General features: G+C 37.2%; 1 protein-coding gene across 1 annotated transcript; it reads left to right on the top strand.

Moving 5' to 3' along the window:
- The first annotated feature begins 260 nt into the window (after positions 1-260).
- Positions 261-8,774, top strand: LOC139739709 (beta-1,3-galactosyltransferase 6-like). Its single transcript, XM_071650320.1, has 2 exons — positions 261-305; positions 7,479-8,774. The coding sequence occupies exon 2, from the start codon at positions 7,516-7,518 to the stop codon at positions 8,494-8,496; it is 981 nt and encodes a 326-aa protein (XP_071506421.1). The 5' UTR covers positions 261-305; positions 7,479-7,515; the 3' UTR covers positions 8,497-8,774.
- Positions 8,775-12,843: the final 4,069 nt, after the last annotated feature.

Here is a 12,843-nt window from a genome sequence, read left to right as displayed (position 1 = left end):
AGACGTTAAATGCCCTCAGTCAAGTTTGAATGCGCAGACTACAGCTGTTCCACGTTGAGGGGAAACAGGGTACCGCGGGTGACCTCGCCGTGCTCTCATTATGGCTCAAGTGAGGGAAACTGCCAAGTCAATAACTTTCCAAACTGACACTGGTAGTGGTATCGCTGCGCATATTATATGCGGTCGCGGGTTAGGACGTTGCAAGCTTGAAGCTGGAGAGAGGTTGGAAACAGCTCAAATGCAGATAACTGAGGGCGTCGATGAAATATCCAAGAGACCGTTCACAAGAGATCTCTTTAAGGAAGGTAAGACTGTTTGCTATAAAGTTATTGTTTGAGAACTAAATCTGGCACCTGATGTTCAATGGGTTTACAAGCATTGATCCGTACTTGTGCTTGTGTGTTGTGGTTGGAAAGTTACAGTTTCGAATATCGTCGTTTGCAACGTTTAGATTTTGGGTTACCTTCAGCATGTGATCTAGCTGTTAAAATATATATTAATTTACTGACATCAGATGTCGGAGTCGTGATGTACCTCCACATGAACCTCCGACGACGTCAAAATTTATGTCGATATGAACAAGAGATTAGAGAGCTGTTGTTTGGCTACTGAGTACTGCTGGTAGCTGATCAAACCAGCGTTGCCACGTAGACAGCCATAGACAAAATTGGTGCGGTCTCAAGGCAACGATTACCGTACATCCGCGTACCCCGAGTTCGGCTTTAGTTATCGTCAACTTTCTTTGACTAAATTGCTCCATACGCATTGTCATTTGCTAACAAATCCCGATGAACGGCGTAGCGTTGTGTAAATCCAAAACTTTTAACCAATCAAAGGAGATTATAGACCACTGCAGCTGAATCCTTAGTCGTGGTTACTGAAGTGTGGTGTTACTGTATATTCATTTTAGGAGTGCTGTGGGGAATCCAATACATGTGTCATGGGCTCAACTGCGTGGTAGCTATAGTGATATAGTAGATCGTTATCATAAAAATTTATGTTTTGTGGCATTATAATTATTTGACATAATCATGAATGATTCACTCCCGATTATATGCTACTAGTCTGGTTCTCTATTTGGTTCATTGTCTTTCTGTCTCTCATTGTCTTTCTGTCTTTCTCCTAGCTAGCTGAGATAACCACTTCTATGGGATTAGAGGGAACTCAAACCCAAAGAGCAATGTGGATTGAGTAAAAGCATTAACATTAGTATTCAATTCAATTCAATTCAATAGAGTATTTATTTCCATCATCAAAAAGAAAAGAAAAAGTTGACATAATCCAAAGTGATACAATTTTTTCATTTTTCTTATACTCGTCTGATAAAGGATTTTTTTTTCCAAATACAATATAAAGTATATGCACGAATGATGTCATAAAAAAGAAACAATGCACTTTGCCATGGCAACAAAAATAGTAAATAATCACAATGAAGGAAAACAGTGTTCCACTAAGAAAGCCAAGCTTGTAAGACATGGAACACTGGAACAAAACAACAACAGCACCAATTTGTTATACCAATAAAACATATTCATTTTCAATTCTTCTATATACTATTGTAAATTTACTCGTTGATATATGATGCTGATACTATGAACAATACTTACTAGAATTATAGAATGCAAACATATAAACTATATAATATATCACATTTGTGACACAGACACTATGGGGCCAGGTATGCCAGGAAAATTGAACGGAAAGGAAGATATGCAATCGGCCACAAAAAAAAAAAACCCAACATAACGACAACAATAACAACATAAAACACAGAAATAACAGAACTTGAGGAAATGCACTCAGACAGATACTGGACAACAAAGAACGAGGAAAGAGGAGCAGGGAAGAATAGAGAAGGAAAAGGAGAGGGATGGAAAAGGTCTGTGGACACACTACAAAATCTCAAGGACAAGTGAAACATGACAGGTTTTTTCATTAAACAAAATTAACTGGTATATTTAGAAAACAAATATTTTTAAAGTTTATACTTAGATGTTATTGACTTCAGTAGAACACATCAGTGAAAGTTTGAGGAAAATTGGACAATCGATGCAAAAATTATGATTTTTTTACAGTTTTGGTGTTGGAACCGCTGGATGAGGAGACTACTAGAGGTTATGACGTATGAGTGGACAAAAATATAAAGAAAATGTAAAAGGAATTCCACAAAAATTCACTTTTCTAGCAATATGAAAGAGTACTTAATTGACAACCGCTTAAAGAAAGTTGGGGAAAATCAGTGCTACCCCTAACATATGTCGGTATCAAGTTGATGGAATGTGTAACTTTCATGAAAAATTAATTTTTATTGAATACCCTTTATATTTTCTTTATATTGTAGTCCAGTCACACATCATAACCTCTAGTAGTCTCCTTACCCAGCAGTTATAACACCAAAACTTTAAAAATTGATAACTTTGACATTGATTGCCCGATTTTCCTCAAACTTTCACTGATGTGTTCTACTGATGTTACTGCTTTCACTCAATCCACATTGCTCTTTGGGTTTGTGGTCCCTTTAAACCCAGGAAATTGAGCACCTATTGTGCAGGGGCTGCCAAACCTGGGGGGGGGGGGGGGGGGGTCTGGACAAAAATTGAAGGAAAAAGAAATCAGAAAAATTCAAAACATCCATACTTTCTGATGGTGCCATCATTGGATCCTTCCCATCTAAAAAAAATGGGGGGGGGGGGGGGGACCATTGACCCTTGTCTCCCAGCCTTACAAAACATTCTGCAACCCCTGTCGTGTAGTGTACACTGTAGTAGTACTATACTGCTGTTACTTGTTCTATACTACCACTACATTATTATACTACTACTACTACTACTGCCACTACTAGTGCCACTATGTTGCTGTCACTAACAATTTCTACTACTACTACTACCACGGTACTACATACTACAATACTGCCACATGACCTAAATTGTCTCCCTTTCTTTCCTGTCTTTGACTTTATCCATCTCACAATCATATTGTATTCTAATGGAGGGTTACCCACTACATACATTGGTTACATTGTATTGTTGCTATTTGGAATGATGGTACATGTACAATGTATTATATTTGTTTGGTTTTTTTTTTACTGCTGGGGGTGCTCTTTGCATGAGAGGGCAACAGTGCAAAAGCATCTCTTCTTTCTCATCATGTTTGCTTGTTTGCTTTATATCATTTAATCATGGGATAAAATGCCGTTGATCAGCCTTGAAGTAAGACTGTTTTTCACAGAGGCCATGAACAGTGGCGGATCCAGAGGGCGGCGCACCGGGCCCCCTCTTTATATTTTGTTCTAACAAAAGAAATAAAAAAACTAGAGATTGTAATTTGTCATCACTGACAAATTAAGGTGATCCGATTTTTTTTATCAATGATTCGAGTCCTGATCGCAATAGGCATGACCATACAAGTTCCATCTCTGTTTAGAGACATTGGCCGTGTGATGTTTGCATTCTCATTTAGAAAAGGGAGTCATATCTGCCATCTTTGGTACCAAATTCTGTATACACTGAATAACGAAGATACAGCAATGAATACATATGACCTTTGACCCACCTTTGCACTCCCAAGATTGCATCTGATGAAATAGTGGTTATTTTGTGAAATGATTCTCGCGACATCGTCTATACGTGTGAAAAATATGGGAAAGATAGGACAGGTATTCACTAAGATACAAGATGAAACATTTATGACCTTTGACCCTAATTTACATTCCCAAGATGTCCGATCTAGTAGTTGTTATTTTATGAAATAATGTACGAGACATGAACTAAACATGTGCAAAATATGGGGGTGATAGGGCGTGTTTTTCTTGAGTTATTGCAAAGAAAGTTGCAGAAAGAAAGAAATATCTCAATACATAGAAGATAAGCTTTAATTTCAACCAATTTTTTATCGTCATCCCGACATCGTATGAAAAAACAAAGGAAACTAAACGATAGCGCAAAGTCTCAGCTACAACATATTAAAATCTGGGAGAAATTCACCGAAGGGTAAGTGAGCTAGTGCTCGATAAAGACAATCATGTCAATTTTCACATTAAAGAAAATTCCCTCCCATAGAGATAACACGTCATAACGAAGATACAAAAAGAAGTACATATGACCTTTGACCTCAATTTGTACAGACAAGATGGCATCTGAGTAAAAAGTGGTTATTTTGTGAAATGATTCTTGTAACATGGTCTTTGCGTATGCAAAATATGGGAAAGATAGGACATGTATTCACTAAGATACAGGGTGAAACACTTATGACCTTTGACCCTAATTTACATACCCAAGATGGTGTCCGATCAAGTAATTGTTTTTTTATGAAATAATTCACGTGACATGAACTAAACATGTGCAAAATATAGAAGTGATAGAGGCCGTTTTTCTTGAGTTATTGCAAAGAAAGTTGCAGAAAGAAAGAAATATCTCAATACATCGAAGATAAGCCTGAATTTCAACCCAATTTTTTGACGTGATTCTGACATCGTATGAAAAAACAAAGGGCACACTTACGGTAGCGTAAAGTCTCAGCTACAACATATTAAAATCTGGGAGAAATTTACCGAAGCTTAAGTGAGCTAGTGCTCGATAAAGATAGTCATGTCAATTTTCATTTCCAGAAAAACTGCACTCCCATAGAGATAACACGTAAACTGGTCAAATTTGACAAGATTACTTTCAATCCATTTTTACGAGGTGATACCGTTATCCAATCAAAATATTGTAATTTTATGTTTGAAAGAACATGAAATAAGCTACATCATACTGAAATCTGGGTGAAAATTGACAAAGGACTAGTGAGATATGCTCGAATGAACTTAAAATTTGATGACGTCATTTTGAAAATTTACTTTTTTTACTTTATTAAGAAATTTGATATCTTTTAATCATTTTGTCAGCATTGCCACCCCATGAAATGACATGTACAACTCATCAGCTTTCAAAATATGTACAGAAAATGGGGGGTCACCGTCCATCCTGACGAGTAAAATCGGATTTAAAATTGGCAGTTTTTTGGCATAGTTGCACTGTATATCGCCATTGACGCGCGCGCGGAATTTCAACTTTGACGGGCCCGTATGACGTCATATTGAGTCGGATTGACTTGAAACTTGGTATAAATATTCCTTAACATTTCAGACATCCGATCAAAGTGAAAAAACTGGAAATTTCAATTGCACATGAGCTGTGCGTGCGTATATGCGCGCGCGCGTACGCGTCCGTCCGATTTTTTCAATTTTTCAAAAAATGCTCCAAATGGTCTGAAACGTGTGCAAAAAAATTTTGAGCTCGATTGGAGCATACAAATATTTCAACGCGCGCGTACGCGCACGTTTTAAGAGAAAATATGAATTTTGAGAACATGAGTAGAATGCGCATAATTTGAAATATATGTGACGTAAATTTCATTGAAAAATTTCATTCCATTAATGAGATATGATTGAGAATGTGTTTTCATATAATGACGTCATAGTGACGTCACGGTCCACTGATCACAATGATACATTAGATTTGTCGTCTTTGGGACATGATGCATACATGGTATAATTTTGAAATTGATAGGCAGCGGACTTTCTGAGCTAACCTCTGCACAACTTTTGCGGAGAAATAAAGAAAGAAAGAAGAAGAAAGAATCCGTACAGATACAGAAGGTGATCCGAAGGATACTCGGATCACCTAAAAAAGAATGAGATGAACCCGGAATTAGCACCAAAAATATTTTTGCGCCCCTGCACCCTTTACGAAATTCCTGGATCCACCCCTGATGAATACAATGTTACAAATACAACAGTCACAAAAACAACAAAGGAATGGGCAAATCAATCAAATCAAATTACAGTAACAACGAAAAAGAGAAGGTGACAACCAGTTTCGCATTTAAAGGACAAGTTCACCTTCATAGACATGTGGGTTGAGTGAATGCAGCAATATTAGTAGAACACATCAATGAAAGTTTGAGCAAAATCCGACAATCCGTTAAAAAGTTATGAATTTTTGAAGTTTCTGCTCAGTCACGGCTGGATGAAAAGACTGCCATAGCTTGTGATGTCACATGAGTACAACGATATAAAGAAAGAATAAAGAAAATTCAACATATTTCCATTTTTCTCGCATAACAAAAGAACACTCGACTTCTCTCTTTCAGAAGGCAGGAAGAATAATATTACCCTTAACATACGTCAGTAGCAAGTCGAAGAAATGTGCACTTTATTCAAAAAGTAAAGTTTTGTGAAATTCTCTTTTTATTTTCCTTATACAGTTGTAGGCATGTGACATCATACACTGTAGTAGTCTTCTCTTCCAGCAGTGACTGCACTGATACTTAAAATATTCACAACTTTTGAACGGATTGTCCAATTTTCCTCAAACATTCACTGATGTGTTCTGCTAATATTGCTGCATTCTCTCAATCCGTATGTATATGAAGGTGGACTTGTCCTTTAAATGCAAACAAATTACCTCAAACATTTGAAATCCAAGTTAACACACACAATCAAATATTGCAAAACTTTTTCAGCCTGGAAGTTGTTAGATATCTTAGCACTGGAATAAATGCACCCAAATTTCATTGAATTTGTCCAAGGTTTTTGTAAATCTGATAATGTTGCATGATTAATGTACTCCCGCCCCAGTTGTTTCCATCTTCATTTTCTCTACCTTTGTTTTCATTGTCAGCAGTTTACCCACCCTTTTTCTGTGATTGCCGTGAGCAGGGAACAAATATTTAGACAAGATTGTCTCAAGTTTACTAATAGTGCATAATGACATTTCAAAGGAAAAAAATAGCCTAATTCAAGAGACAATTGTCTTTATTTTTGTTATCAGACATTGAAAACAGTTTGAGAATTTGATAGAATGTAACATACTCTCTTTTCTCTATCTCTCTCTCTTTCTCTTTCACAAAGTAGCTGTCTGAAGATGATATTTGTGAGCAGGTAATAGACTAACATATCTTTCACTTTTTCTCTCCCTTTTTTGCTCCTCTCATTGCTTCGAATTGTCAGAGTTGAAAAAAAAATTATTATGAGTGGATGAATAATAAACAATTCTCTTTGTTGTTTATCATTGATACAAGCAAGTACTGAGTATCTTTAAATAGCCTTAATAGATCGTTTTTTTATCGAAATTTTTTTCTCTGTAATGGTGTACTCAACCAAAGGAACCAACTAGAGTTTACAAGCATTGATTTTCACATAAATTTAATGGGTTCTGTCACACTTCCCACTCTTATTTATTATGGACCTAAATCTTTGGTTCCATAAATTATTTAGATGATATTCTTGTATTATTTACCTACTCAGTCTCAGGTCTCATTGCATCTACTTTTGTTATCAGTTTGTATGTTTCTATCAGTATTTTGATAATGTTGATATTTTGTTTGGTGATAAATATATGTTTGCTGATGTTGTGAAATACGAGAAGTAAATTCGGTTCACTGTAATATTGTTTTTTTTCTCTGTCTCCCCTATCTACCTGTCTCTTCATCAACAGGAATATAAATACTGTAAGGCTTATCCGAGATCCCGTCATGGCACGGAAGGTGAAGTCCCCAACAGTGACGCTGCTCCTCATCATTCCAGTCCTCTCCTTTATCGGGGTGTTTATGTACATGTCAAAGTGCAACCCTGGTCCTGCCCCTGAATGCCCACCTCAAGACACTGCCCGCAATGAGGGGCTAAAGTCGGTCAAGCGAGACCACTCGTCCTTTCTGGTGGTGCTCATTATGTCTGGACCACAGCTGGATGCACGGCGTTACACCATCCGGGAGACATGGATGACAAAGAGAACCAAGGACATGATCATCAAGTTTGTCATCGGGACGTACGGCCTGTCCGGCGAGGAGAAACGAGCACTGGAGAAAGAGAGCGGCCAGCATCATGACCTCTTGCTGCTTTCTTCCGTCCAAGAAAACATCAAGTCTAACACCCAGAAGCTCATCGATTCCTTCGTCTGGGTGGATAGGCATGTGGATGCCAAGTTTGTGCTGAAGGTCGACGATGATTCGTTGGTGAGACTGGATGCTCTGTCACGGGAGCTGCGCAGCAAGAACCAGGAGAAGCTGTACTGGGGCTTCTTCGATGGACGCCAGCATGCGCACACGCGTGGAAAGTACGCAGAAAACGACTGGCTCCTCTGCGATCACTACCTTCCCTATGCTCTCGGTGGAGGGTATGTGCTTTCCAGCGACTTGGTGCACTATGTAGCTGTGAACGCTAAAATGCTCAAAAAGTACAATGCGGAAGACATCTCACTAGGTTCATGGATGGGTGCCATTGACGTCGATCGCGAGCACGATCCACGCTTTGACACAGAGTACAAGTCGCGAGGTTGCAGAAATGTTTACCTCATCACGCACAAACAGACAAACCAGGAACTCAAGGAGAAGTGGAGCCACCTCCAAAAACATGGCAAAATGTGTGCGAGGGAGGAACAGCTGCGGCAGTCCTATGTGTACAACTGGAACAAGCCACCCTCGGAGTGCTGTGAGAGAGTTCAGGGTGTGCCATGAGTGTTGATGATGGGTTAGGAACCCATAGACTCATTTCAGCTTGCCCTCTAAGAGGAAAATGCTAACTTCAAGAGAAGTTAAACTTTCTCCAAGAATGAAATGGAAAAGCACAAGATATTGCACAGATAAAACTTGAGTGGAATGAATGGGAAAATTATGTGACAGCACTAATGTAGAAACTTTACCATGGTAGTACGATTGTACTCTCTAGAAAAAATCGAGTGAAAATATTCACTCTTGAAAGAGTGCATTCAACAAAGAGTGAATTAAGGGTGAAATTGGAGTGAATTTTGAGTGAAAATGGTCATTTTCACTTGTTTTAGAGTGACCTCAGGGATCACTCCAAAATCTTCGAGTGATCCTTGAGGTCACTCCAAAATGAGTGAAACTTAACATTTTCATTCAAAATTCACTCCAATTTCACACTAAATTCACTCTTTTTTGAATTTGCTACTCTAAGAGTGAATATTTTCACTTGATTTTTTTTTAGAGAGTATCACACAGAAAACAGGGTAATAGCTTTCATTTTTTCATTTACAATGAATCATTTTATATGCAACTTTTCTCCATGTTACCATGATACAGTCGCAATCAGTATATCTGTGAAAATTGGAAATACGGTACTTTGGTTGAAAAATAAGAGATTTATATTTGTGTCAAACTCAATGCTGAACAATCTCCCTTTAGACGTGTGTTTTATCTTTACATACTTGAATGTTTATAATAACTGCATCTCAACGTCAAAGCCAAATTTGTGTGGCCTGCAATCTTGCCATTTTTATGGTAGGTTCGTGGAAATGAAGCACCAGGTATGCCTTTTATATCACAAGAAAGGTTAGAGTCTGGAAAAAGTATACATGTATTTACTGCAATTTGAAAATCAATGCTTTTCTTTTATCTAACTTTATCATGTTTTGTGGTGAAAGTTCATATTTCCATGAAATCATGGTAGCAGCTCACATTAAAAAAGAGAAGCCGTTCAATATGAACATATTAAATGTATTGTCTCTGTGGGATACAAAACATTCAAACACTACAGGACAAACTATATTGCAATGCTATTTTTTAACTGCATATGGGTAACAAATAATTGAAAGAGGTTATTATGGTTTTGATACTACAGTACATGTCTTTTCCAGCAGCCTCTGTAATGGAAAAAAAACACACCAGATAGCATCTTGAGCAAAAATATTACTGAAATGAAAATCAGTCGAGATCACTGCATAAGTAATTCATTGCTCAACTCATTATGTGTGTAGTAGTATCAGGGAGGTGGAAGTCCAACTCCCTAGTAGTATGGGGAATGAACTCTCCAGAACAGAAACATTGTAAAATTTTATCACACATTTCTGTGTAGATTTCAATACTTTAATGATTCTTGAAAAGACTGATCAGGTTAAAGTATGTTTATCACATCATACACAAACTATAAAAAAAGACATCAGTAGTTTCACACAAATGTTAGAAAAAGCATTTTAACTATTATTTCATATTGAAAGTAGTGAACACTTGAACAGTACTTGACAAATTAGGCTAATGTCATGACAGGTGAATTCATATGATGTCGTTGAAGGAGACGTGATCAATGATAAATAGTGATTTTCCCCATTTAGAAGTCTTTCTTACTCAAATAAATCTCTTACCTATTTCATTATTAAAGTGAACAACTTGATGTGACAAAAATTCCCAGATATTTATCTTGCTGTTGCCACATTGAAGAGATATGATTTCAAGTGAGATAAATATTTTGTCTCTTAACCCATTGAGGACGAGTCCTGGGGGTGTTTCATCAATGAATTAGTCTGCGCTGACAAGTTGTCAGTCTCTGACAATTTCAGTAAAATCCTTGGTTTTGATTGGTTGAGATGCTCTTGTCACTGACTGTTACTATGGTAATTGTCAGTGACTGACAACTTGTCAGGGCTGACAACTTTTATGAAATGGTGCCCTGAGTGTACTTGGCAAGTGTCTGTGGGAAGTGTGTGTTGTAGCAAAATCAGTCCATCAACAGGTTAATGAAATGTCTTGATAAGAAGGTGTCATAGTAGATGCCTTTTTACTTGAGACTCTGTGCTTTGCACTATTGTTGGTATTGTATGTGCCTAATTAAGTAGGTTCAGTGAATTCACACTGTATACATAAAGCTGAAATTAGAACACTATAGTTAGTATTTTCACCTCTACTGATTATATGTTTGTGTTGATGTGTAGACAGAAACTGCATTTAAGTCTCCTTCTTTCAGTGGCAGATCTCAAGCTTTGAGGTCACTTTAATTTCTCAAAATCTCTCAATCTCCCACTTGAGTTTGAATTTCTCCCAGTCTGGCTGTTTGTCCTTAGCTTGCCTTCAACCGTTCTAGATGCCTTACATTTAATCTATCTTGTTGTATCATACATATACACTCAGTCAGTGATGCTTGTTTTTACACTGGTCATGGTTTTTATGTCTGGGAGAAATGTGTATTGACTTTAAGCCATTCCACACATTGGTCCAGTGAACAAATTCTGATGTAATACTCTTGCCATTACACCCGTGCTTTGGATATGTGTGTTTTATGAAACATCAATTCTATGCAGCCTTTTCAAGTGTATGATATAGTGTACAGTGTACAAATTATTGTATGAATATACCACTGGATACTTCTGAAAGTTTGTATCCCAGACAGGTAGAGCACATAATGTGTGTGTTTATATGTGTGCCTGTTGGTTTATTTGTTGATTTTTTTTTTGTCTGTAGGATGTAAAAAGGACTATTGATGTATGGTTAAATCCTCCTGAAGGGTTTGTAAAACTGTAATTATAATTTCATGTGCAGAATTTAGTTAAAGCCTGGGGAAACTGAGATTCTTTGCATTGCTTATTTAGTGATTAAATTTTGAGCTTCAGGTTGTAGAAAAAGATTTCTTCCTGTCCTTCGTTATGTATGCTTGACAATTCAAATATCGGCATGTGTAAATAGTTAATGTGTTATCAGCATAACATAGACACTTCCACACCACCTTCTGAGTATATTGATAAGCAAACTGATGTGAACGTCAGTGTGCATTCATTTTTTGTACTGCTCTTGATTTGGGAAGGTGTGTTGTCTGAAAAAATATTTTCTTGCCTTTGAATGTTTCTGTGATATAATGCTATTGTATATTCTTATCATTCCAACTGTAATTGCAGAGCAGAGGAAGAATTCTTGAAATGACTTGGTGCTTTTAAAGAGGACTGTTTTTCTGTCTTGCCATATAAACTAAGCCACAACATTTGCCAGTTCTTGTATGTGTAGTAGTCTTGCCACATAAACTAAGCCACAACATTTGCCACTTCTTGTATGTGTACAGTGGTAGTCTACTCATTAAAATTAAGTATGATGTGCTTAACATTAAGTGGATAAAAGTTCATTTTGCCACAATCAGTTGTAAATTACCTGTTTGATTATACTGTCACTTACTGGATCTGTAGGCTTCTTCAGATCGAACACTGTGAGAAAGTTGTTTTCCCACTAGCCAACGTAGCTGGCGCGTGACGATCTGAGAGAACGGGATCATATTTTGAGGAAAGGGAGTATAATTACCCTAGGTCTCGGTTGAAAGTTTTTCCTTGTTGTTTGTGAATGTGGATGGCTTCTGTTATCCATCGTGAGGTTTTGACAGAGTCTCTGGCTAGGATGGAACACTTTCCCCAGTAGATGTGGTGATTTTCACTGGCCACGTGGTCACTGATTGCGACAAAATGAACTTTTATCCAGTTGACATTCCAATCAGATGAATCTGTTCAGCAAGCTCAACAGTAATATGGCAAAATTTTTGGCCCATGCTATTACAAAACAATACTGTAATTCTTCTGTAATGAGTATGTGGAATTACAATGATTCATGGTCAGGTGTATTCTGCTGCTGCTCTGTGGTGTTATTTTTTTTCTTTTTATGTTTTATAATCACTTGCATTGCAACGTTTGTGTTACTGTCATTTTATATAATCAACATAAATGTCACCATCTCAGGTATGCTTTTATTTCAAGCAGAATTAAGACAGATGAAGGATGAAGGAGCTGCATGACCTACAATATCTCTTCTTACTTTATTGTAAGATTGGGCTGAAACTAAAAGGAATTAATGGATCACTATAATTCCTGCAGGTCTGCTTCTGATTTTGCTGCTTGTGTATAACATGTAATCTGTTCGACTAGACTTACCTGTGAAAATCACCGTGAGAAGAATTTTGTTATTATCATGAAGAGAGCAGTAATTTGTGATTTTCACAAGTAAGTCCAGTTGAACAGATTTGATTAAGTCTTGTTATCATACTACCTGGATGAATAAAAATCAACATGGATATACTGCCAGTGTTTAATAGTCCAT

This window comes from Diadema antillarum, unplaced genomic scaffold, assembly GCF_040938485.1.
Source record: "Diadema antillarum isolate AM-2024a unplaced genomic scaffold, OU_Dant_1.0 seq00000810_RagTag, whole genome shotgun sequence".
Classification (NCBI taxonomy): domain Eukaryota; kingdom Metazoa; phylum Echinodermata; class Echinoidea; order Diadematoida; family Diadematidae; genus Diadema; species Diadema antillarum.
The sequence above is the reverse complement of the archived record's forward strand: the minus strand, read 5'-3'. Positions and strand labels throughout refer to the sequence as shown.

Coding starts and splice junctions, on each gene's coding strand:
- LOC139739709 (XM_071650320.1), top strand. CDS start 7,516: ATGGCACGGAAGGTGAAGTCCCCAACAGTGACGCTGCTCCTCATCATT.